The sequence below is a fragment of the Equus przewalskii genome, chromosome 4 (assembly GCF_037783145.1).
Source record: "Equus przewalskii isolate Varuska chromosome 4, EquPr2, whole genome shotgun sequence".
NCBI classification, from domain to species: Eukaryota; Metazoa; Chordata; class Mammalia; order Perissodactyla; family Equidae; genus Equus; species Equus przewalskii.
The window spans coordinates 92,843,933-92,870,634 of record NC_091834.1 but is presented as its reverse complement, the minus strand read 5'-3'; the positions used below and the strand labels follow the sequence as shown (position 1 = coordinate 92,870,634).

At 50.1% G+C, this 26,702-nt stretch overlaps 1 protein-coding gene across 1 annotated transcript in view; it reads right to left on the bottom strand.

Moving 5' to 3' along the window:
* Window positions 1-2,692: 2,692 nt before the first annotated feature.
* Window positions 2,693-26,702, bottom strand: part of TBXAS1 (thromboxane A synthase 1) — a 142,624-nt gene continuing 118,614 nt past the window's right edge. The window contains exons 10-13 of the mRNA XM_008528330.2: window positions 10,828-10,919; window positions 6,913-7,050; window positions 5,298-5,460; window positions 2,693-2,938 (exon numbers count right to left, since the gene is read on the bottom strand). Coding sequence (XP_008526552.1) covers window positions 2,864-2,938; window positions 5,298-5,460; window positions 6,913-7,050; window positions 10,828-10,919 — 468 coding nt within the window. The 3' untranslated portion in view covers window positions 2,693-2,863. The remainder of the gene's footprint in view (window positions 2,939-5,297; window positions 5,461-6,912; window positions 7,051-10,827; window positions 10,920-26,702) is intronic.

Below are 26,702 nucleotides of genomic sequence, written 5' to 3'. Positions count from 1 at the left end.
TGCTTTTCAGTTAAGTAATTGGTCCTACTACAGTGTAGGTGGGGGGCAGAGGGGTGTCAGAGAGAACCGTTAAATCAGGTGCTTGCCTGCTAAGTCTTAAATGTAAGTGAATGGATCATATACTTTTTTTTTAACTTTTTATTAAGATTATGATAGTTTACAACCTTGTGAAATTTCAGTTGTACATTATTGTTAGTCATGTTGTAGGTGCACCACTTCACCCTTTGTGCCCACCCCCACCCCTCCTTTCCCCTGGTAACGACCAATCAATTCTCTTTGTCTCTATGTTTAACTTCCACCTATGAGTGGAGCCATAGAGAGTTCGTCTTTCTCTGTCTGGCTTATTTTACTTAACATAATACCTTCAAGGTCCACCCATGTTGTTCTGAATGGGACGATTTTGTCTTTTTTATGGCTGAGTAGTATTCCATTGTATATATATACCATATCTTCTTTATCCAATCATCAGTAGATGGGCATTTAGGTTGCTTCCATGTCTTGGCTATTGTAAGTAATGCTGCAATGAACATAGGGGTGCATGGGACTTTTGGAATTGCTGATTTCAAGTTCTTTGGATAGGTGGGATGGCTGGGTCATAAGGTATTTCTATTTTTAATTTTTTGAGAAATCTCCATACTGTTTTCCATAGTGGCTGCACCAGTTTGCATTCCCACCAGCAGTGTATGAGGGTTCCTTTTTCTCCACAACCTCTCCAACATTTGTCACTTTTTGTGTTGGTTATTTTTGCCATTCTAACAGGTGTAAGGTGATATCTTAGTGCAGTTTTGATTTGCATTTCCCTGATGATTAGTGATGGTGAGCATCTTTCCATGTGTCTATTGGCCATCTGTATATCTTCTTTGGAGAAATGTCTGTTCATCTCCCCAGATCATATACTTTTTAACCATCTGGCTGCTGGGAGCTGAGAAGTGGGAAGCAGGAATGGTCCATTTGGGAACATGGATGGAAGAAAGGCAAGAGGAACCTGAGGTGGGAGGTGATCAAATGCTCCAGAAAACTCAAGGAAGCTATGAAGACTGCAGAAGTCCCTGGATTTGTTGACCTTTGAGAAAGCAAGTCAGGAAGAGCAACTATTTGGACTGGAAATTTGAGAGGAGAACAGGGTTTATGTGGCCAGGGGTGGGGTTGCAGCAAGTTGTTCCTGTGGGTGCGGGAGGGCGTGGGCATTGTGATGAGGAGAAGTCAAAATGACCATAACTCTCAGAACCTTGTGTGCAAAGAGGTAGTGGGATCCAGGGCAAGTGTGTGGGTGTATAGTTGACAAGAAAGTTATGAAGACCCACTTGGGTTACAGCTGAAGTGTCTGGTGGAGGACCCTGTCAGTGCAGTTTCCTGCCATTTCCTGCCCTGTATAGTTGGTGTTGGGCATGAACAGTGGGATTTAAGCAGAGCTAAGGATTGTGAGTTGAAACTGGAATGGCTGGGAGCCCAGCGAGTCTAGTACATGAGGAAGCCCCACTGCTGTATTTGAAGATGGTGGCCACCCGGACCAAGAAGGAGAGGGAAGCCAAGGGGCTAAGAGTTGGGCCCTTTTGCAGGATGAGGTTCTGTGATGGCCATAGCGGGGTCAGGGATTGGAGGAGATGGGCGGGGCAGTCAGGGGAGGCAGATGGTCACCAGGAAGAGGAATGTATAGTTTTCTCCAGTGAGTCTGAGCCCCAGGGCCAGGCATCTGGGAGGGGCTGGGTCACAGAGATGAGCAGGTGGCAGCGGTAAGGGCGTGGAGAGGCTATGCGATGGGCTGGCCAGACCTCTCAGAGGTCTGGGACAGTGCTGGGGAATGAGGCTGCCCTCCTCTGGGGAGGCCAGAGAGAGAGAAGGGGGCTCCGGGAAGCGCTATGGGGGAAGCATGGGATGCTCTGGGCTGCAGCGGTGGAGGATCAAACAGCAAAAGCAACATTCACAGCCGTGGATGTGTGGAAACCTGTTCTGCCAGCTCTCCTGAAAGCCCAACTTTCTAAAGGTGGGTCAGCCTCTGGTATCGCATCCGTGTCCGTGCTCACAGATCCCTGCTCTGTTACCTCTACGACATTCAGCCCCTTAATGCTGCTCAGATGTTGAACAGAGGAAGGGGTCTTTGGTCTAGGTCAGCCTCCCTGTTTCACAGATGAGGAAAATGAGGCAGAGGGACGTGGAAAGACCAACAGCCACATGGCTGCTGGTGGCGGATTTGGGATTCAGTTTGCAAGTTCTTTGTTGAATTTGAACTTCTTAGTGACACAATATTTACTTGTACTAAAATTCACCTATTTTGATTCTTTGCTCAAAATTGAAAGATATGATCCTCTTTAAAAGAGAAAGTACATTTCAGCCTCTCTCACTTTTCTACACATTGGAGCTTATTATAAAGTTGGTATTACCCTACCTAGGAAAATCAAAGCATGATAAAGCTTTTGAGCCACTTTTGAAGTTGAGCTTCTGATGTCATTAAGTCAAACACCACAATGCACCAGAAGCTGAAAAGGCCCACGAGCTGGTGCCATCAGGACAGCTCACCTGAGTGTCCTTGTCTCCTGCCCTATATATAGATTCCTTCCATCCACGGCCAGGACTTCCTTCAAAACACCAGCTTCTCATATGTTTTGTCAAAACTACATTTTTGCCTATTTATCAGCAATCCCTTATTGAGAGAGGTGGACCTGTGGTTCAGACACCATTGGTAAAGTCAAAGTTAAGTGCAACAGCCATTTATTAAGCATTTAGGAAGTGTTACGTAAATGTCCTCTTTTATACTTGCATGCCAGGTATCCTTTCAATTGCTTCAGTGATGTTTTCCAAAAATCTTAATTTCCACATGAAGGTTTTCTTTGAATTAGGGAGTGCCCTCATAACATGGACTGTGTCAGCGAGGGACAATCTTGATGTAGACGCCATTTTTTGGACCCAGGGCAGATTTGGATTCTAGCTGCAGTGGTACCTAAAACAGATGAAATTAAAATATTTGCCACAGTTAACCATACCTGCAGCAAGCTTCCTGAGAACTGGGCCTGAAGCAGAGTTGTGGAAATTGGGCTGAGGGATGGACGGGCTAGGAATGAGCAGAGGCCTTCCACGGGACCCTGAGAAGCCGCAAAGCTGCCCCGAGGGGATTGGGTGTGGGGGCCTCACCAGCTCGCCCCCTCTCCCAAGTCAATAAAATCCTGCAGGTGAGGTCCTCCCAGGAAGCCTGTGTAAGAGCTGGAGCCACTCCCTTTGCAAATGAGAAATGGGGGCTCAGAGTGGCCAAGTGACTTGAACTCAAGTTCACATGACCAGGAAGTGGAGAGCAAAGCCTCAAACTCTCAGTTCCCCTCATCTCATTCCCCTGTGCCCTGCCTAACTGAGCAGGCCCCTCTCTTTCCAAGGGGCTTTGGGGAGAGCGGCCCCATGCTGTTCCCTGCTCATGCATGCTGTAGTCTGGCCTCGCTGCCATCCAGAAAGCTTTCCTTAGGGCCAAATTACAAGGCAGATGGATGGTGGACTGGGGACTTGGAAGAAAAACCAAAGAATTACTCAAGAAGCAGTGTGTCCCCTTGAGCTGTGTGTGACATAACTGCTCAGTGGCTGACGTGAACCCTTTAAAGGAAAGAAGAATCACCAGGCCTTGGTGCTGGGGCCTTGTGGGCTTTTCAGACGTCGTTGAGAACTATGGTTCAGACGGGAGACAGTTATACAACTAAGCAACATGCTGGTCTAGATCTGTGCTTTCCCATGGGGTAGCCAGAAGTGCGAGGCTGCTGAGCCCTTGAAATGTGGTTAGTGCAAATGAAGGGCTGAATCTTTTAGATTTTATTTGATTATCATTAACATATCAATAGCCACACATGGCTACTGTATCACACACCACAGATCTAGACAAACTTGAAACACATTGGACTTCAAAAAAAGAAGTCAATGGGGCTGGCAAAGTCAAGGAGGGCTTCCTGGAGGAAGCGATAACTGGGGTAGGGCTACAAATAGGGGAAGCTGTGTGAACAGGACTTCTTAGGGGTCACTTTGGGATATGAGGGAACACCAAAGGAATTGAAGGATGGGATTAGACTGGGGGCGGGGAAGTGGGAGGGAAGACATTCCAAGTAGGGGCAGCAGCCCGAGCAGGCAGGGAGAAGAGCAGGCAGGGAGAAGCAGATGAAACGCCCTCCGAGTGGGAAGTTGGAGTGGGGAATGCAAAGTTGGCTCAGATGAGCTCTCCTTGGACCCAGCAGGCTCAGGGACTCGCGGCTGGTTCTTGAGCAGGGGAGTGCCAGGCATAAAGCAGTATTTTGGGACATTGGTCTGGCTGCTGTACCATGTCAAGATCAAGGGTAAATGAGACAAACCCCGAAGAAGAGTCCTGCGCCCGTGGAATACCTACGGCAGGGGACCTGCTCGCCTCGCTCGGCTCCTTCCTTGTCTTGGTTTGGCTCCGTGCTCCCACTTTGCCCCTCCCTGTCTCCAGCCTTGAACCTCAGAACTTGGCAGACATTTTCACAGCCAGTACCTCAATCTTTTGTACTCCAGCCCAACTCACTACTCCTCCCAGACCAGCAGCCTGCCCCAGCTCCCTGTTTGCCCAGAGGCAATGCCACTCTGAATCTAGAAGTTGTCACCATTCGTCACTGTATCCTTATCTCTGCCCCCTTACGCCCTCCTATCCAGGTCTGCAGCTGTGCAGAGGGGTTCCTCAGAGGCTTGGAGGGGGGCAACGTTCAGGTCGTGTGGGGAACAGCTAATACTGTGCAGAAAGGCTGCTAGACGGAGAGGAAAGAGGGAGGGCTAGGGAAGGAGCAAGATCTGCTTCGAACCCCAGTTTCTTCACTCTCGGGCTCTTCATTCATTTATTCATTAACGTCTGTTGAATGAATGAGTGAGTACTTGCCAAGTGCTCGGCATTAAGCTGGGCGCTGGAGGCTCCAACAATGAATTCCACAGACTTTTGGTCCCTGCCTTCATGGAGTCCGCAGTTCAACTATGTGACCTCAGGCAAGTTACTTAACCTCTCTGAGCTTTATTTTAGCTCCCCATGTGAGGAATGGGAATAATATAACCTACTCTGCAGGATTACTGGGTTCTCTTTGCGGGAGAAGGAAGAGCTACAGCATCGTGAGGCGCAGCCCTGCTGTACAGGGAACAATACTAATAGCTAACGCAGACTCGGGTTATGCGCCAGGCGCTGATCTGGCACTTTCGTTGGCTCGTTTAATCCTCCCACGGCGTGAAGAGGTAGGAGGTGTTCTTGTTATTAACCCCCTCTTACAGATCGAGAAACTGAGGCCGAGAGATAAAGGAATTCGCGCGGCGGGAGCAGCGGGGCTCACCTGGGTCTCCGCGCAGGCTTCGAACCGGAACTTGCGCAGCAAGTGGAGCAGCGTCAGCTTGACCTCCAGCAGCCCCAGCCGCACCCCGAGGCAGCTCCGCGGGCCCGCGCCGAACGGCAGGTACGTAAAGGGCCGCTGGCGCCGCCAGGCCTCGGCCGTGAACCTGCGGGGCAGCAGCGCGGGCAGGGTTGGCCCGGGACCGCCGCCGCTGGGCCTGGCGGAGGGACCCCTTCACCCGAGGCCACGCCCCCCGCGGGCCACAGAATCCTGTTTTCTCGTGGGCGGGTCCCGAAGGCTTGGGAGCTGGTGGTTGCTAATCCAGGAGCCTCGGTCCTGCCCGCTCCTCCCGTCCTGCAAATCTCCGAAGACTCGGCTGACCGACCCTGCCCCTCCTGGGGACTTCATTGTGCTGTTAATGAGCCTGCAGGCTCACTGTGATCCAGGATAAAAGAGTCATAAAGAAACACCGCCCTCACCTGCGCCCAGGGCTCCAACTTCCCCGTTGGCCAGAGGGTGACACCCGCCATCGCCATCACCAGCTTGCAAAGCAGAGTCCCCGGGCACCTGCCCCCCTGGAGGCCATGTCCTGCCAGTTTGTCTCTCGATGCCATGCGGGGCAGCCGTCTCCCCTGCCCGCACTGGCCTTCTGGTTCAAGCAGTGAAACTCGAACCGTTGGGGGTTGCTATATATGAACCGCTGGGAGGAATTGCCGCTTCTGCTGTCAAATGGCAGCATTTGCCACGTGTTTTCGGTGACAGTAAAGCTAGGTGACAACCACTGTTTTGTAATAGCCAGCTCACTTCTTACTACCTCTGGACTTTTCAGTGCCCAAGGAGCCCTTGACCTACCCTTTTCAATATCATACTAATGCGCTTTTTGTTTTCGAAGGTCGCGCAGGAAGCCCTGCAGTGTTTATAGCGCTTGATCTTTCCCGTATTTCCAGGAGCTGCTGCGCAAAGGAATATTATTTATCTAGGTTCCACTGCCCGTGGTTTCCCAGTGACCGGGTTGTAGAGTTGGGGCTGGTTCCACAGGAAGTTGGAGGCACCAAAGGTGGAAACACAGCTGCTGCCTGGCTGGCCCTCTCCTTGCCAGAGCACGCGAGGAAGGGATATACATGGATTCTGATGAGAAGGGGCTGTGAATACCTGCTCGGACATTTTCAATTGGGAGCCTAGACAATAGACCAAATCCATGTAGGGGACCGGAGGGGGGATCCAGGTTGCCCATGTTGGCCTATCTGGATCTCTGAGAAATTTAGGCAATACTCCTGTTTTGGAAAAGGTGCCAATTTTTAAAAAAGGAAATGATGTTTTGTTACTTTCTAGTGCACACCCCAAATACAATCCCGTGTTCTGTTTCTTGGCTTGAACAAACAGAGGACACCCATTTGAAATGTCCTTGTTACTTGCATGTAGTGCTGCTGAAATGCTAAATCTCTGGATTCCCTCGGGGCTTTTTAAAATGGTACAATTGTTCCCTTCAGAAATTATGCCTTGCGAAGGTCTGATTGCCGTGACTTTTGAGTTTTGAGGACAACTTTACTAAAGCTGGTGGCCACCTCCAATCCCCCTCCGTGTCCCTCCGTGGCCCATTCGAAGATCCAGCGCTCACCTCTCGGGGTCGAAGGCCTCGGGGCGCGGCCAGTGCTCGGGGTCGTGGTGCAGCGCGCCCACGGCTGTCTCTATCACGGTGCCCGCGGGGATGCGCTGCCCCAGCAGCTCACAGTCCTGCACCGCCTCCCGTGTGAACCTGCGGGGACACACGGGTCACCCCCACCTTGATGCAGAGCAGAGACGAGGAGAGCTCACAATGTGGTGGGGCAGATGGAGTCTGAGTCTGAAGTGTGGAATGCAGCTTGAGACAGAGGGACAGGAGGCCCCCACCAGCTTCCCAGGGTGACCCGGATGGTGACCAAGCCCCACCCCATTAACTGCCCAAGACCCTGCAGTCTCTAGACTTTTAGACTCGCTTGGCCCTCAGTGAAAAGGCATTCGTCCATCCCTTGGTCCATCCATGCATCAAGCCTGAAGGGCCATCGTATGCCTGGCATTGGGGGCGCACAGGTGCCTTTGAAGGCCTTACTTCTGGCCGGGGCTTGCTTCCCTGGCCGCTCTGGTCTTCCCGGCCACGGTCAAGCCTCTTTAAACTGCCCTCACCGCCCGCCCCCCCCCCCCCCCCCCCCCCCCCCGCTTTACCTCAAGGAAATTTGGGTGAAAACCTGTTCCCCACTCATTGTCTGCATCACCATGGATAACTTCTAATAGAGAGGAAAATCTCTGGTCGGATTGTTTATTTTCCAAATGGCCATGGAATAATCCCATTTGTGTTTTACTTTTAAAGGCTAGACTATATATGTTTGCATATGAATATAAAATTTCTGGAAGAATATCTAAACTCAGACCATTGTCTCCCCTAAGGGATGGGACTGGGGTGGAGGATGGCAGGGGACCAAGGGTATCAACTTTTTCTTTGGATCCTTCTGTATTGTTTGATGGGTTTCTTTTTTTTTTTTTTTTTTTTTTTAAGTATAAGCATATCATTTTGGTAAAATAAATAATTATTTTAAAGATCAAAAATAATCTATGCTGGCTTTTACTTTAAGCTGCAGGACTGGGCTTCCCTAAATATCTTAGGGGAGATAAAATTATTACACTAATTACCATTATACCCTGTTCCCACTTGTAAAAGAAATTAAGAGCAACCCATGGGTCCTTGCAGCATTCGTCACTCTGTTAGGAACCTTTCGTGTAACAGTCAGGAACGTGAAAGGCCGGGGCTGTAGGACCGCCATTCAGATCCCAAGCTATTAACGCAGTTAATCTGTGCGTGGGGCTGGCAGCAAAACCCCAGTGCTCAAATCAGAGCAGGCAGCTGGGGGGTCTGAGTTCACAACCTCAGTTCTAAAGGGATCAACCAAGGCTAGGCCTGACATCCCTTCTTTCCCATTTTTTGCTGGATAGATTGGTCCTGGATGCCAGACCCCCTGAAAGCCGGAAGGGGAAGGGCAGACACTTCCCTTCTGTGCGTGGCTGGGCTGAATACAAGACCAGAAAAATCTGCTGAATTATGCTGCACCGAATCCTGATTCACATTAATAACACTTCAACAGGAATTGTGGTTTCCACGAGGGCCATTCTGAGTTTTCTTTTATGGATAAGACTGTCAGTCAAGCTGTGTCAAGGCTTGGGAGAATCCAACAGGCTTTTCTGAGATTAAAGTCATGACAGAATAAAATAAAAAATAGAATAAAATAAAACAATAAAATCCTCACTTTCTCTCTATTCCCCCCCTAATCCTATGAGTGGGCTGAAGCAAATTGGCCTCCTGTCTGGGTGAGAATCCTGATGGCTTGCCTCTCTCACTTCTGTTGTTTGATACCAAAATCAGCACAGCTGATATGATTGAAAATACCAGTGGAGCAGATGCTGAGGGAGGTGAGGCCCGGGAGAGCGTGGCTTGCCCAATCCTGGAGCTGCGTTCGCCTGGGAGCTTGGCACTCCTTGCTCTTCGCCTCGTACCTTAGACAGCACGCTGCTTAGAGGGTATGGCGTGTCCACACACTGTCTCCCATGAGTCTCCTCCACCGCTTCTGCGGGGCAGGCGGAGCAGGCGTGCGTGCCCACTGAACACACAGGAAACAGCAGCACAGCACAGCACGGAACTCACCAAGGGTCACACAGCAAACTAAAGCAGGGCCGAGACTGTCTTGCTTTCTGTCTAGACCCATTCCTTCATCATCTAGCACTGGAACTACAGTGACTTCATGAGGGAATTCTAATAAATTCATCCAGGTTCTCTAGTTCTGTCTGCCCTTGAGTGAGATCACCAGCCTCCTGCTTCCCCAGAGCAGTGCCTTCGCGGCCTGCCTTTTCTACGGTGCTGGTTATGAAGTGTCTGAGGGAGAACTGGCTGCAGCATTTGGTGTTGAAGAGTTTCTCCACTTTGTCACTCGACACGTCATCTATACAAGGTCTCATGTGGTGAATTCTTGATTGAGTTTAGATCCAGGAAAGCATGTGTCTTTGAGCAGTTTCTACACTTTCCTCCCACTAGACAGCACAACGGCTTGGCTCAGCTGGTTTCCCTCTCTGCCAGGAGCCTCAGCCACCAACTGGGGCCTGACCCCAGCTATCGGCCATCTCTGGGGGCCCATGAAGGCTTCTTCCCTTTAGATGGCCTTTGTGCTGTTTATCACTGAATGTCTTATTTTGAACTTCATTTTAACATGTATAGCAGCTGCCCACAGTTCCCTTGGAAGGAAGCTGGTTATAAATCATTTAAAAACAAGGACTGGATGACAGTTTGCTCTGCAGCTCCCCAGGAAATCTGGGAGCACCCGCAGTCAGGCTTCCTGGTGGCGTCCGGAGAGCCACAACGCAAGCCCTGGCCCCGCCGGCTCCTCCCAGACCAGGAGACCAGGACGGTGTAGACCTGAGATGATGTAATTTGACTCACGCTCCTGGAATTCTCTATATTCGCTCTGGGTCTGAACATTTTGGGCAGTATCTACAGTCACACTTTCTGTGATGTTTTTGTTTTCGTATATAATTTTGAGATACCTTCAAATCATTCACATTTTCTCTTGTAAAATGGCAAAAAGTATCTCCATATGGTTTATGTGGTATATTAATTTATAGAACTGCAGAGTGGAATTTATGATACACAGTTCAGTGCTTTGTGTTGCTTCTGTTTCTGGAGCCTGAAATCTGGCCACTGTTTCATTCTCTAAGGACCCGAGTTCAGATCCCATGCTCTGTGGGATGCCTCGTTTCAGGGGAGTTTGAAGGAAGCAGAAGAGCTGATTCTTGCTCTCGAGGCACTTACGGGTTGGTGTGACTGGATGTGCATTGGTGAAATGTTGCAGAGCAGTTGAAAAGTGTCCAAAAATAGACAATGAAGCATAGTTAGTTAGAGCGAAAAGTGCTGGGAGAGGAGAGGCAAGGAGGAAGAGGCGAGGCATGGCCAAGTCAGATGCCTGGAGTGCTGAGTCTTGGCGGAATTCAGAGGACTGAGGATGGGCAGGTGTGGGCTGTTGGAGAGCAGAGAGGAACCTCCCAGGCCTTGAATGGTGCCCCTGCTGGACTGTCAGCTGCATGGGCCGAGGTTTTATCTGTTTTGTACATGGCTGATTTCTCAGTGCTTGGCACAGAGTAGATGCTCAATAAATAGTTGCTGAATGAATGAATGAACGGGCACGGGGAATGGCAGAAGCCATCTATGGCTAGAAGGCCAAAGAGATTGGCTTGGGTTGGGGAGGAAGGTCATGTTAAGAAAAGACCAGTGGCGCCTTGAGAAGGTGAACATATAGGAAAATGGGCCAGATGTTTACTGCTCTGGTTACTATATGGAAGGCCTTATGTCCAGTGCCCCAGGGGACACAAAGAAGCCAAGACCTTGCCCTCCAGGAGCTTGAGTCCAGCATTAGTGATAACATAGGTGGTGACAGACTGAGGACCAGCAAGTCCCCCAAGCAATGATGCTGAAGGGACCCTGGGGTGCAGGGCAGGGCAGGGGCTGTGTGCATACCTGAAAGCTGGGGGGTACATCCTCAAGGTCTCTCTGATCACCATGTCCAGGTAGGGCAGTCCTTCCTGGAGGCTGCAGTACTCCGGGGCCGTCTGATGGAGGGGTGGTGACAAAGGAAGAATGTCGGGTTAGCCCCAGTCACACAGCATTCTCTCTTCCCTTAACTTCAGAGTCCTGCTCCGACTTCAGCAAACACTCAAATGGAGACCCCGCAAATTGGAAAGTCGATGCTACCCCAATTGTCTTCAATTAGCACTGCACGTATTCTGTTGTGCTGAAGTTTCACGGTGTTCTATGTTCTTGAAGACAAGCAGGCCTGGCCTGGGACTTGGGGGTCGTTGAGTGTCACAGAGAAGTTGGGTTATAAAACAGCGCTGGCATTTATTGATGGCTGATGATGCGCAGGCTACAAACAGACACTACCTTATTTAATCTTCCTGGCAAACCAGTGAGACAGCTCTCCCCCATCTCTTAGAGGAGGAAACTGAGGCTCAGAGAGGTGGTCTCATAGGTAGTAATTGGTACATCGTCAAGTTAAAAGACAAATAGTAAAATAACACAAAAAGGTTTTGCAATGTCTATAAAGGATCAATGGTAACAAAAAACCAAAGAGCTATGATAAATCAGTAAGGAAAGAAACACGTTAGAGAAATGATCAAAGGAGATGAAGAGGCAAAACAGAAGTATGAGTTGTCAGGATGAAGGATACAGATGAAAACGATGAGGTTCTATTTTTCACCCATCACATTAGGAAAAGTTGGAAAATATTGATTAGATGCCAGGGGGTGAAGGTATGGGGACAACGGTACTCTGTGTTGGGGACCCTAACATGCCCTGGACGACTTCCACTGGAGTGACACTGTCGCCCTCCGGCCCTTACCCCGAGGCAAGAGGAGGAGGGACTTATCTGCTGGTGAGCTGGGGAGCAGGATGTGGGTTCGCCCGTGGGGAGACGGCCGAGGGAGGGGTTATGGAGGCTTGTTTGCCGGTTTCCCTGAGGAAGGACTTTCCCCAAATACCCAGGGCCTCTCACCCACTCCCTACAGAGCTGGAGTGAGTTACCTGATTGGCTGGTGTGACAGGCTCGTCTTTTTCAATTAGGTAATGCTAATCCCAGAGGAGTCCTCAATCTGGAGGGGTTTGCTCTCTTCCGTCCTCCCCTCCCAGAGCAGCAGGGGGCAGCTCTCAAGGGTAGTCCCTTCTGCAGCCTCTTGCTCTCCGTGGATGGGCTCCCTGTGGTCTTGCTCCGCCTGCAGGGAGCCATTCACAGGCCTGCAGCTGACTGTGTGGCCGACTGGCATTGGATCCCAACCAGTGGTTCTCAAGGAGAGCTCCCTGGATCAGTAACATCAGGGACACCTTGGAAATGCGGATCCTTGGGCCGAACCACAGAACAGAAACTCTGGGGTGGGTCTCGGCAAGCCCTCCTGGTGAGGGAGGGGACCATGCTGGCAAGAGCATGCAGACAGCCCCTGTCAGGGGCTGAGCTTAGTTTGCTTAAAGAAGATAATGAGGCCAGGTGGCTGGAGAACAAGGACAGAGGGGATGGAGGTGGGGGGTGGAGGGGGAAAGGATGGTGTCAGGGGCCAGGACACATGACGTCTTGAAGTCCATGGTAAATATTTTAGCTAATCTATTATGGTACAGCCGTTCAATATAATGCAGCCATTTAATCATGTCCATAAAACATTGCTGAGTAAAAAAGTCAAGTTGCAGAAAATATATGTAGTTTAATGTCTGTGCATTTGGAGGGCAAGGGGGGTATTTTCCCTTTGTAATAACAAATGAAAACAACTTTTGGTTTTCCCAACTCTCTCCCATCTTCATTTCTGGGAACTGTTCCTTCAGACGGTTATTGCCCGACCCCACACTTCTACCTCCAGCCCCAGCCAGCAGGGCCAGCTCAGTCAGCACGCAGTCCGTGAAAAGGGCCCTGTGCTTGGGGTTTAACGCTCTGTGATTGCCATCTTGAGAATCTTAATCATTTCATCTTTGAGTCTGTGTTTTGGAAGTAGAGTCTGAAGGGACAGTGGAGCATGTGCTGGGGGCTTGGAGCCTCGCTCACACGTGGTCCCACCTTGGCTGCCCCCGCAGGATGAGTTCTCAGCTGCCTGCTCTCCTGTTCCTAGTGCCCTGGGCCTATCCCAGCCTCCCTTTGCCAGCCTTGCCCTCTGACCATGGTTGCCATCCACCCTCGGCGGGGGCCTGGGTGTAGGCACAGAGAGGGCAGGGACAGGATGCATGTACCCCAAAGCATCTTGGAGTGAGCATGTTGGCGGCCATCCCTGCCCCAGGCTGGCAGCACCATGGTGTATGTTGTGGGACTGGCCCAGGTAAACCTCTGCCCACCTCTGGTCCAGGTAGCGAGTGTGTCCTGGCACAGAGGTTTAAAGATCTTTGGGGAGGGTCATATCCTACTGCGGATTTAGGGGGTGGGCCTATGGAAAGGGGAGATACCCAGCTCAACTTCCCTAGACCCTGCCCCAGGCTGGGTCACGTGCATGGGTTTGGTGGTGGCAAGAGGGAGAGGGCCCCTGGGCACCAGTAAAGGACTGAGTCCCCCAGCCCATCCAGTATCCCCACACCAAAGGGAGGTACACCCTCACTTCTTCCCTCCAATCTTCAATAGCTTGGTTTGTGCTTCTCTGTTCTGGCCTTCGAGTCACAAAACACAAATTGTGTAATTTCCGTGATTCTGCATGTGAGCTAAATGTTCTGATATTAACATTTAAAACTGGCATTGCATGATCTAAAGATGAATGGTAAAATTCACGCCAACAATTTAAAATTTAGATTTTTCTTTACCTAGAATGACATTAAATAGAAAATGAAAAACACCACAACAAATCAAGAGATCTTGGAAGAAAGGAAGAACTTCTATACGTACCGTGAATGGCACTTTCCCCTGCTTTTTGAATTAGAGGCCCCATATTTTCATTTTGCATTGGGCCCAACAAATTTTGTAGTCGGCCTTGCAGGCCGCAGTTGATTGGCCCGAGAGTGGGCCTCTGACCCGAGGAGACCGATCTGAAAATTTGGATCTGGGGCAGAGAAAAAGGAATTTTTCTCCAGCAGGCGAAGCTGAACACAGGTGCCATGATCTGCTGGCGGTCATATTCTGCCGTGTGGATCGATGAGGGGAAACATCAGTTGGCCACGAGAAAGAAGAAATGAATTAGATGTGCAGAGAGAAGCAGAGGAAAAGGACAGAGAGAGACCGTTTCCCGGTGTCCCTAGGGTTCCAGTTCCTGTTTGCCATCTGCTCCTCGCAACAGCCCTGCGGTTGGCATCTCAGGGCCTTTCCGGCAAGTTCTCATTTTGGCCTAAGTTAGCAACAGCTGAATTCTGTTATCTGCAACCAAAGCAGTCTTAACAAATGCAGAAATGTAAAAAAAAAAAAAAGAAACGGTGGTACTGAGCACCAAAATATAGGACTATATCTCAAAAAGAAAAAGAAACCAGATCTGGAAGCAGTGTCCCTAACGGGTAAATGGTATTGGTTCCCCAAACAAGACTGCGTGGCTGGGAAGCTGTCAGCATCTGAAAGAAAACTTTTAAAAATAGGCTAAGGGAAATTTACATTATGAACTCAAAGTCTTCATTTGTTCTTTCCCTGGATGAGCTTTTTAATGTACTTCTAAGCTTTTGGCTCAAGATACCCATGTAAAGATTGGCTTGGTCCAGGAGTTCTCTGCGTGGCCGAGCACCCGAAGCATCCGGAAGGCTTTTAATATACGCGGACGCTTGGGACGCGGGGTTCGGTTGTTGGTCTGAGGTGGGGCCTGAGCACCTGTTGCTCATTTGAAGCCCCCGCCTGGCGGTTCTAATGGGCAGTCAGGGAGTGAGGCCACTGTGTTAGTCTTTCTGTCTGTCTGTGACCTCCCCAACGGAAGTGTGGACAGATGGGGTGGAGGGAGGCTCAGCCCTCCACGTTTTAATCGAACCCAGGAGAGGCAACTCTATGCAAGTCCCCATCCCAGCTACAGACCATTCACCCATTGGGACCTTGTTTTGCCGGCCTTTAGTTCTTTTAGGAAAATTGGGGACGAAGGGGTCCTAAGCCAGTCCCACCAGCAGAGGGCAGCAAGTGTATGGCAAATGGGGACCCCACGGCGAGGCTGGGCCCCTACTCAGAATCACAAGTCCTATCCAAAAGGACCTTAGACATGCTGAATCCAAATCCTTCACTATAGAGATGAGAAAACTGAGACCCATAGCGGAAAGCCTGCGAACCCAGAGTCACACAGATAGAACCTGGAGTAGAAAACCCAAACGTCCCTGTTCCTTCAGCAATCCCTCCAGGAACACCTCCTGCGTGTCAGGTGCTGGGCTGGACGCTGGGGATCCAAAACCGATGAGGTCTCTGGTCTACGGGGAAACAGACCTCTAAGCAAACTTCTACTGAATGTGGAGTGTCTTATACACGGGCTCAGGCGGAGTGGGGAAAATAGCGTTGTTTGGGAGCTCACTCATTCAGCACACAGAGAGTTGGTGTGTGCCAGTGACCAGACTCTGTGCTAGGCACGGGGACCTGAATCTGAGACACACAGACCCTTCTCGCCCTCTTGGAGCCTACAGTCTGTCTCAGGATGCACATGAGTGGTGAGGGTTACAGAGAGGTGAGCACAGGTCCTGTGGGAGAACAGACGAGAACAGGCATCTGGGATGGGGAAGCCATGAGGAGGAAGCGATGTCAGAATTGAGATCTTTATGGTGAGTAAGAAGCCACTGAAAAGTGGGTGGGCTTGTTTGGATGCTGGTTCAAACAAACCAATCTAAAAAAATATTATAAGTCAATCACGGGACCTTGAACCTTGACTGGATATTTGATGCTCTTAGGAAATGATGATGGTCCATTTTGGTTTTAGTATGAGGATGGGATAGTGGTCATATTTTAGAAAAGAGCCCTTTTCTTTTAGAGATATATAATGATATATATACAAATGACATGATATGACGTCTGGGATTTTTTTTTAAAAACTGGAAGTCTGCTTGGCCTGGGGCGTCAAGAGAACCTGGGGGGGTCTGAGCAGAATATTCTCTTATTTCAAGTCAGGAAGCACTTGAAGTGTCTGTGTTTCCACAGGATAATGTTAGAAAGTGATCCCCAAGGGGTTGCCCTGGCTCTAGTTGCACAGGCCAAACTACTCAGAGTTAGAATTGGGATGGCTCTTAAAGTCACCCTTCCTGCCTCCCACCAATGAGGAAGGCCCTGCAGCCTCTCGCGGACCTTGGCCGTCATCAGGGCAGCCACCAGGTTCAGCCAGGGCTTCTGTCCTGGATCCATCGCCCAGCAGCCGTGACCTCAGGCCAGTCACCAAGGCAATGTCAACAGTCACCTGGTCTGTAAGTCGGGGTCATGACATTTCCCCACCCATCTCACAGGACAGGGCCGACGAGATGGTAAAGGTGAACGGTCTCTGGAAGCCAGAAGGTACCAGACAAGCAGATAATGCCTCTGTTTGGACACATTTGCTGGCAGGAAGCTCATTCCATCATGAGGCCTTCTGTTGTATGGACTGAACTACGCTGTAAGGACGTGTCGAGGAAGACAGCAATTCTGACATCCTCAAGAATTTACTTCAGCTGGGACTTCAGTCATAAAATAAGTAACAAAGTTGAAAATAAATAGTAAATGTTCATATTTAATATTGAGAGATATTGATTAAATGGTAAATATTTAGCTATTAAATATTGGGAAAAATGGAGATTAAAAAAATAAACTGAATCTTTGCCTTGTGGTTTACATCCTTAATCCAGATTACCTGAATTTTCAGGGACACTTTTTCATCTATATTTGATTTTCGATGGGCAGTAACTTCTAATTTTATTTCTAAGGTTCTTGGTCTCTTAGTCTTTCTATCATATAGTTTGGAATCTGTAAAGCAGTATTTAACTTCAATAGATAAACCTGATCGTGAAGGGAACTCTATGGAAAATCTATTGATAAATCCTTCTAAATAGGAAATAATACACCCTGTCCTATCAATCTCGCTTTGCTACATTTAGACTTTTGTGTACCATTTTCTCTGAAAGCTAGACACACACGCACATACACACACACCTCCCCTAAGTCACTCACACCTACACATACACCACACACTGGGTGTGACAAATATGATGTGGAGTATAAATGAGAAAAAGAAAATAAAAATGTCATTGCTTTCAAAAAGAATTTTCCTGGAGATTCAGGGACTTAATAAGAAAATTAACATTTTCCTATTTTGCTAGAGGAAACAGAAGTGGGGGCAGCTTCAATTTTGTTCCTCCCGAGCGGTGGCAACAGCAGCATCGAATAGTATTGATAAGTGCCCACCCACATGTCGTTGGACTCGGCATTATATAAAGTGGGCTAAGTTGTGTCAGCCCTTGCCCTCTAGAAGCAGGGGACTTGAAATCCTTTAAGACCTGGCTTTCTAGCACAGGGACAGCCAGGGGCAACGCAGCCATAGGAAGAATAAAGATTCCCATTTGAGCTCATTCTCTGGGGAACATAGACTATAATATGAAGCCAAATTGTGGAAAATGTGGCAAGCTTCGCCTTGCCTTTTTGCTCACCAGCCCAGAAGACGAGCCCCTCCCCTTGGGGCCCATCTGGAAGATGAGCACTGAGTCCCCAGGGTGAGGCCTGAGCGGGGCCTGGGCTCCTCGCTGACCAGCTCTTTAGACTGGGGTGCCGGCCGAGCTCCTTTCAGCTCCGACTCTTCAGCTTTGAGATTCCACAGATGTGTCTGAGGGAGCTGTTTCAGGCTTGGAGTGAGAAGCAACGGGGGAGGGGGTGGGGGGGTTCCGAGGAGGGGAAGGGTCTTTCTATCAACATCGCTGGCTTGCCTAGCCAATGCCCAGAAAGTCTTACGTGCCAGCTTACAGAATGTGGCAGATTTAGACGTGCATACCATAGACATGCATCCATACCTTAGAAACGGTAATTAGGAGAGTGTATCCAGCATCTATTTATATCCACTTTAGAAGGAAAGAGACAGAACCCATCTCACTTAAGCACATGGATTATTCCAGGTGCTCTGGTTCTCTGAGGCCCAGGCCATTAAGGGATTAGGTGAGGAGATGTAATGAAAGAACATAAACCAGCCTGTGTGTGCACTCACACACACTCACCACCCCCCGCCACAGGTGTCAGCCCGCACCGCCGACGGCCCTGGGTTGAGCTTTATTGATAGCGCTGACCCTCTGCGAGGATTCCCGTCTTCAGACATCTCCGATAGTGCTACTTCACCTCCTGTGGTGCCTTGCTGCCTGCCAAGGATTTTTCCATCCACACATCATTTGGTCCTCACAGCTGCACTGTGAGGTAGGTAGGGCAGTGTTTGTTGCCTATTTTATAGATAAGACAAACAGAGATTCAGAGAGGTTAATGACTTGTCCAAGGTCACACAGCTAGTAAATGGCAGAGTCAGAACTAAATCCGGATCTTCAAATTCCAAGGGTTTTCCATCATGCCGTGCTGCCTAGGCCTCCCTCCCTCTCTCTTTCTTCCCTCCCTTCCTGCCTTTCTTCCTTCTTTGCCTTTTGTACATTTTATGGAAGAATAACATGCATACAGAAAAATGTAACAAACAAAAGTGTAGAGCTTAATGAATTTTCACGAAGTAAGCACGCCTGTAACCAGCGTCCAGATGGACACACAAAACACTTCCAGCACTTTTGAAGCGCCCCCATGAACCCTTCCAGTTGCAGCCTGTGCAGGAGTAACCATTGTCCTGACTTGTAACACAAGAGATGACTTTTGCCTTTTTTAAAACTTCCTATAAATGGATGGGGCCAGCCCAGTGGCATAGTGGTGTAGTGGTTAAATTGTGTGCTCCCCTTTGGTGGCCCCAGGTTCACAGGTTTGGATCCCAGGCACAGACCTAGGTCTGCTTGTCAAGCCATGCTGTGGTGGCATCCCACATAAAATAGAGGAAGATTGGCACAGATGTTAGCTCAGCGACTATCTTCCTCAAGCACAAAGAGGAAGCTTGGTCACAGATGTTAACTCAGGGCTGATCTTTCTCACAAAGAAACAAACAACGACAAAAACCTTTCCATAAATGGATATGCAGTACGTAGCCTTTTGCATCTGCCTTCTTGTGTTCAGTATTGTGTCTCTGAGGTTCATCCGTGGTGTGCTGTGGAGTTGTGGTGTGTCTCTTCTCATTGTGTGGTGCTCCACAATCTATGCATCCTTTCAACTGTAGATAGACACTGAGTTGTTCCCAGTTTGGGGGCCTTTCTGAATAAGAGCGAGCATTCTTGTATGTGGCTTTTGGTGAATATATGTGCACATTTCCGTTGAGTGTATACCTGAGCATGGGCTTGCTGGGTCCTGAGGGATGTGTATGGTCAGCTTTAGTAGATATTGTGAACAGTTTTACAAATTGGTTGTACATACTGCCTAAAATTTTAACAGCACATCAGTTAAAAAGCAGCTTGTTGACATCCCTGCCCCTCTATTTACTGTCTCTGTGGTTTCCTCCCCTCTTCCCTCTGCCTGCCCCCTCCAACACGCTGAAATCTAACTACCATCTCTATTCCAGGAAAGGTCGAGAGGAAAACTAGTGTATTATTTTGGGAGCTGAGTTATATATTCCTATAGTGTGTATGTTGGGGAGTGGGTAGGAAGAAATAAGACACATTTAATCACCTAATTTAAAAAAATTGTCCTAATTATCAGACACTAGCACTCATAAGCATAAAACACATTCCAAAATCAACTAGATTTGATTCTTGGAGTTTTCTGCTGTTTTGCAATATTTAGGATTCTGTTCTCTCCATAAGCATGGATCATTCACAGTTGACTGTATATGAGGTTTAAAGACATAAGCCCCTAAGTGAATGATGGGTAGATCACCAAGCCCACTTTTTCCTCACTGGGGAGAGTGCATTGCATTTAATTTGCAGAGAAATTCTTTTTGTTCACTCTCTCCCAATAGGCATTGAGTACCTGACGTGCACTTAGCAGAGTTGAAGGGGGAGGGGAGAGGAGATAAGATGCAGTCACATACCGTACAACTTATTACGTACTTGGGAAACCATTACTTATTCATTCAAATATTTGTTATTATGATAATAGGGAGCCCCTGAAGGTTTTTGATGAGTAGAGGTAACATACTGAAAATGGTATTTTGTGATCTGACAATGACATGTAGGATAAATAGTTGGATGAATTGGGAAATGAGGCAATAAGATAGGAGACTATTGCAACAGTCCAGGCAAAAGTGGTGGGCTCCCACTACAGTGTCAGCTGTCAGAATGGGAAAAGAGGTTGAGAGAGCAATATAAGCAATGACTCTCCACTTTGGCTGCTCCCTACTGATGCCAGGGCCCCACTGCAAAATATTCAGAATTGATTGGTCTGGATCAGGGTTCAAGAATTGGTATTGTTGTAAAAGCTCTCTAGGAGATTCTCACGTGTGGCCTGGATGTAGAGTCATTGTAATAAAGGAAGACTTGCCAGGGGAGCTCAGTCTTTGAATACAAGAGCTCAGGGAGTAAAGAGATAACAGCAATTTCTAGGTTTCATTCCTGCGTGGCTAGAAGAAAGACGAAAACAAGACCAACCTGGGTGGGCTGCTCAGCTTTGGCAGGGTATGTTGGGGGACCAGGGGGAAATGGTGTCCGGTTCAGCCCACAGAGGTAGATAAGTCCTCTGGGATGGGAGTAGGAAAGAGAAGCGTGATGCTGAGGCCTGAACCATAAGGGCTGCCCAGGGAAAGGTGGCAGAGAGAGTGGGAAGGAAGGGTCCCTGGACAGTGTCTCCGATCTCCTGGATACGTCCGAGGAGATTAAGGACTCAGTCAGCTAGGGGAGGGAGGTGAGGCCAAAGCCAGCATCAGTGGAGCTAAAGGATGAGTAGAGAGAGGATGGAGAGAGAGGGAGTGAGGTGGGACTGACATACCACTTCTATGAAGCACACTGCAAGAATGTGCAGAACAGAGCAAACCAAGGGGAGAGATGAGGGCATCGTCACATGTCTGAGCAGCAGGCATACGACAAAGGAAAAGGATGTGCTGCTTCCATAGTTACTGAGGGCAGCCCCAGGGCCAACGGTAAGTCCTAGAGAGAAAGATTTTGACTCAGTATAGGGAAGGATTTTCAAATGACTAGAACTTAATGAATTGGGCGAGTCCCATGCCCACTGGAGATTTTCAAAAGCTATTATTGAGCATCTGAAAGGGTGGCTGTGGGATATTCATGGATCCCTCATCAACATGAGATGGACGTGGGCAACCCCATGGTGCCATCCACATCTGGGATGGTCTGATGCATCAGGACCATCCCCCATCCACCCAGGGACAGCCTGTGACATCAGCTGATCCCAGGTCACTCTACCAGGCCAAGTAAATGTCACGTGAAGGTGGAGAGTGATCAACTTGCTCTATTTAGTCCCCCACCGCAGCCCTCACATTCCCATCCCTCATTCCTGTGTGCATCTCGCTGATAATTCAGTCTAAAAGTCGGAGCCCAGGTCACTTTCTGTTTGGGGAAATGGTAAACAAAGATAAGAGCTTTAAGCACTGGAATTTATTTTTTATCCACTTGGCCTAAAAGCAGCTGCATGTTAAATTTAGAAGGCTGCTTGCAGACCCCTCACCGCCCTCCTGTTTCCTTCCCCGTCTTTACCGCCCATGCTTAGCATGCGGTCTCGCTGACCACATGAATCTGAAACGCTTTGGTAAAGCCCAGGAGTCTTTAGGGGCTGCTTGCCTGGATGTTTATAAAAACGTATCACCTGAGGGCCTGGAAGAAGGGGACGTTTCCTCAGATAGCCGGCCCTGCTCACCATTCCAGCAGCAGCAATCTCTACCCAAATATTTACCCAAACACCCTCCCCGGACAGGGCCCTGGTGCTTTGGTCTCCTCTTGTCGTAGGTGAGACGCTCCCCAGGGAAGCAGCCGCATTTGCCGCAGACCACCTCACAATTTATTTACAAAGGTCTCCCCCACGCCTGGGAATCTATAATTGAACAGCTCTCTTTTCTATGTAGGTTAAATCCCTTTGCAACCAACTCCAAGAACCTGTAGAAATCCTTTTGTGGGCCTGGAATGCTGTTGTATTGAATATTGTTGGAAATAAATGAGCCATTGTCTGGCTGAGAATTTTCTGGTGAGATAGAGATCTCCACTGTGATGCGATTTATTGTAGCAGGATTGTTTTTTTTCCAGCTCATTTTAAATTCCCTCTTGCCTGCTCAGTCCATTTTCACATCTCAGGATAAAAGTGGGGAGGGCTGGGCCCAAGCGGAAGAAACATGAAAATAAAAATCTCCTTTGCCGAAGAACAATGTCCAGAGGCCCAAATGGCGTCTGCTACCAGATTTTGACGAGTGCCGGGAAGTGAGGTACCGCTGTTGGCCAGGTTAGGGGAAGGAGTCGGACCGCTGCTCCCAGCTGGCCTGTGACTGGGAGGTCAGTCACAGGACGATAGAAAGAAGAGCGCGGGGTCAGAAGTTACATGAGTTCACCCTCCCGTTGTCCAGATGAGGACCCACGGCCCAGAGAGCTGACCTGGCTTGCCCTCACAGAAATTCTCACTTATTACACAGAAATGCTAACTTATTCCTCTTTTTTTTTTTTTTTTTTTTAGAAAATAATTCCATTAAGCCAGCTAAACTTTAAAATATTCCCAACTCTAGTTAAGAGTAAGCTTTGGAAGTTAAAAAAAAAGTCTAAAGAGCAATTCACTGTTTTTCTCTTTGATAATTAACTCCCGAGATTTTGAATTTCATGATCGGCAGGCAGAATTGTAATCGGAAGAGCGGAGATGTGGAATTTGTCAGATGGAGCTGGAAGACACTGGGCAGATTATTGAGGCTCACCAAGATTCGGTTTGCTCGCCTCTACGGCGGGGAGAAATCATATCTTGAAGGGTGGTGGTGAGGATTCCTCGTAAAGAGCCACAGGGGGCTTTTCTTAAGAAGCTCTGTTTGTAAGTCTTCTGCTTTGAGACATGACATGAGGAGCATAAGTATCGAATCTATTTCTGAAAGTGCTGTCTAGAGACTCTGTGAGTCCATGGTAGCTGCAGGCATGCGGTCATCCCAGGAGAGACAGAAACAATTGTGCCAATGAGAATTAAGTTTTCAGTTGGGGCCGCCTGGGGGAGATGCTGGTGAGAAGTCCCCTCTCCTGTCATCAGAAGAGGGTGGAAGATGCTGGAAGAAAAACCCTAGACGATGTGGCGGGGGCTGCAGCTGAGCTACTGCTGGTCCTCAGAGACCTGCCTCAACTCTGCTCCACTCTTGGGGCAAGAACGAGCTCAGGGCCACCCGGCCACAGCCAGACCCAGGCCAGCCTGAAAGCATGGTGTCTACCCTGCCGCTCGGGGCCCAGGCACAGCCTTTCCTGGAGCCGGGGTGGGCCACACTGGGAACCCCCTGCATTACCCAGTGCCTCCCAGGAAACCGGTGCTTGCTCACAGGCCTGGGGCTGGATCTTCAAGTGAAGAAGGAGGGAGCAGTGACATCCTGTTAGCTCCAATGAGGTCTGGGGCTTGGGCTGCAGCCTGCAGGGGGGCCAGGGACTCTGGAGAACTTCAGAAAGTGGGTCCTGCATTGGAGCACAGGGGCCTGCCTGCCTGGGGCCAGACCCTAGGCTGGCAGAAGCAGGGAAGAGCTGGCAGACATGGGGCTTCTCCACTGAGTCCTCAGGACGGACTTGTCCTTCTTCTGACTCACTTGGCTGTTAACCCCGAGCCTGCACAGTGAATGAAGAACCCACTTCTGTATAGCCTGCAAGAGGAACCTGATCCACGGCCACTCCCAGCAGGCGCCTCTCTCAGTCGGGCCCCCAGTGCTGTCACCTCCCCCCTATTTCTTGCTGTCCTAATCCCGTCCTTCTGTTTCATTTCGACCCTCGGGGAGAGAGGCCTTCAGCGGCTTTTCTGCCTCATGTGCCTCCGTGGAAACCTCTGGGTTTGTGCACAGCTGACAACTTCCCTTTGCCAAGTGCGGAGCAGAGAGCCTCCCGTCGTCTTGTCTGATCCTCACAAGAGCTCACTTTGCACAGGAGGAGACAGAGTCTGCCCAAGGCCACACAGCCCCACACGGGAGAGCTGTCTCCAGGCCCGCCTCTTACTCTCCGTGGTATCGGCCTCCCACCTCTCCACCTGACATGATTTTAGTTGTCACTTTTTCTGCAGCCTTTAGTGAAAAGGCTTCCTCGGCAGGAATGGCCTCGACAGTGGCAAAGCTGAGTAAAAACGGGCCCAGAGTAATGGTTGACATGAGCTTCCCCACTGCTGTGGGCCCGTGTCCACAAAAAAGTGTCCCTCCCTCCCCTTGGAGCCAGAGGGGTGGGTTTGGATAAATTAGAATGAGCTTTTGGGGACAAAAGTTGTGTTTTTTTAAAAAAAATTCAATTTGGGGATAGAGGGGATTTACTAAATCACAGATAGCATACACCTCAGAGCCTTGAGAGCCAATTTCTGCTCAAAGTAGCTGGGACACTAAATTCCACCTCAGCCTTTGGTCTGCGGGGTGCAGGCTGAAGGGGGCTGCTGAGGCCCAGAGGGCAAGGCTCCCGCCAGCTGGCCTGCAGGGGGTCCCCACTGGGCCGCTCAGGAGTGGCCTGGCCAGTCCTCCCCTCAAACCATACTACCAGACGTGGAGGGCTCGCCTCCCTGGGGCGGGTGTGGAGGGAGCTAACGGCCCCTCCGTGCAATCCTTCTCCTTCCCACGTGTGCCCCCGAGCTGCAGGTAGGGTCACAGCAAGGCTTCCCTGCAAATGAGCCCCACATAGTCCATCCCCCATGGAGTGGAGGCTGAGCGCCCCCAGCCAAAGCCCTCCCGCACCTGCTGGGCAAGCTGGGCCTGCGGACCCCACGGCATCTGACACAGGCTTCTGCAGCCTGTCGCCTGGACAGAGTTGCCAGACCCTTGGGGCTCTAAGCCGCTCACCCTGGGCCCCACATTGTTAAAACCTTTTCCGGTTTTCTCATCTGTGCTATTGGCTGTTCCTCTCATGTGGGACAAAACCCCCAAATGGACACTATGGCCACGTGAGGGCAAGTCCCCACTTCCCCTGCCCCCATGAGAAAAAGTTCTCTGTGTATGTGTTCCTATGTCTTTATGCGTTTATTTTATGTATCTATTTATTTAAGGAATCTCTCTAACAAGATCTTTTCTAACAAGAATTTCACCTGTCCTACAAGGTCGCCTTAGCAACCTCTGGGACTTCCTTCACATTCACAGACTGCCTCTTCCATACCCTGACAATCATTCTGCTGGGCCAGGTGTCACCTGGTACCTGCTGTGTCCCGGGGTTGTTCTAGGGAGGGGTGGAGGTGGGCACTGCCGGCTCCCTGCAGGGAGAAGCCTAACGGACTCTGGTGCTGAGGCTCTGATGGAGGGAAGCGTGCGCCCCGGGGGAACACGGAGGCGGCATCGTGGGCGCCACGGAATCTGCTCCGGGTGGGGGTTGGGCGCATAGGAAAGACTTCCCGGAGAAGGGGAGGCTTATGCCAGAGCAGTTTTCACAAAGCACTTGTGTTCTTTCACACAGAAACAATAAAGCACTTAAACAAGGTTTTGGAACAAAATTGAAACGAGCTCCATCCCAGCCGCACCATTTATCGCCGTCTTGATGGAGCGCGTGCTCTCTGCGGTTTATGCCTCCGCCTCACGCCGACCGCGTCTCAGCGCGTCTATGGTGGCGCTGGCACGCGTTAATTGCGGCAATTTGTTTTGGCCGTGGACCTTCAGGAACCGTTTGTTTCTTTTGTCTTCCGTGTCTGCTGCTCCCTGGGACGTACCTCGCGGGACGGCTCACTCACGGCCTCGTTGCATTTCTCCCTGAAGCCTTGAGTAGCGAGGCTTCTCAAAGGGACCTAACCATAAGGCGGGGGCAGACTGGGGTCCCTCCAGGTGCCAGAGGTGACTGCGTCACACCAAGACGCCTTGAGGGGCGGGACCAGCTGGCCAGAGGGATTTTTGCAGGATCATAGGTCCAGGCAGGCAGGGGTCAAGACCGCAGCCACTGACCGAGAGGGTCGGTTGTGGGGGCGAGGAGAGGAGCTCCCGCATCAGGGGGACAGTGAAGCAGCTGAGCGGATGGGCATGGCTGATCTGGGCATGGGCCGTGTGCAGGGCCCTAGTTCCTGCCCATCACAAGGTGACGGGCGCATGTGGATTGAAAGCCTCACAGCCCTGCAGAGTCTAGGACACGTGGCCCCAGGGGTTCGGCCCGAGGTGGTAAAATGACCTCTGGGCAGACATCAGGAGGCTGGGCTCCCAGGGAGACACGAGGGTCAGGTGCCACCACACAGGAAATAGATCTGGGAGGCCAGCTGCCGCCTCCAGCTCCAGGCTCTCAGTGCTGCCACTTCCACCAGGAGGCACAGGCTGCTGGCAGCTTTCATGCTGCAGCTGGTGTATCCTGTCTGTAAATGCTGCATCCATTTATGCGTTGGTGAAAGAGGAGAGTTAGGCGGGGACAAAGCACACCCCTGCGCCCCCCAGATGCAGCCGCTGCCCTTGCTGATGTCTCTGCATCTCCTCTTAGAGCCAAGGCCCTGAGTGACGTGTGTGGGAAGGGGAGATGTGAGTGCAAGGTGGGGAGGAGGGAGAGAAAGCCTGGCCTGGGGGAAGGGGCAGAGAGCGAACCAAAGATGTCTTTACAAGAAGGGAAGTTCTGCAGCTCCCTTGAGTGTTTATTGAGGGAGTCCTGTGGGGCAAGCCCAGCGTGACTTTCCCTTGTATCATTTCATTGAGTTTTTTTTACAGCTGAGAAAACTGAGGCTCAGAGGGATTTGTGCATAAGGTCAGCGAGCAGACACAGTGGAGCCTGGCAGAAATAGGGGCTCGGAGGGGCGAGTGAGTGAAACCCAAGTCTGCCCAATTCCAAACTGTAACAATGCCAAGCAGAGATGAATAGGAAAA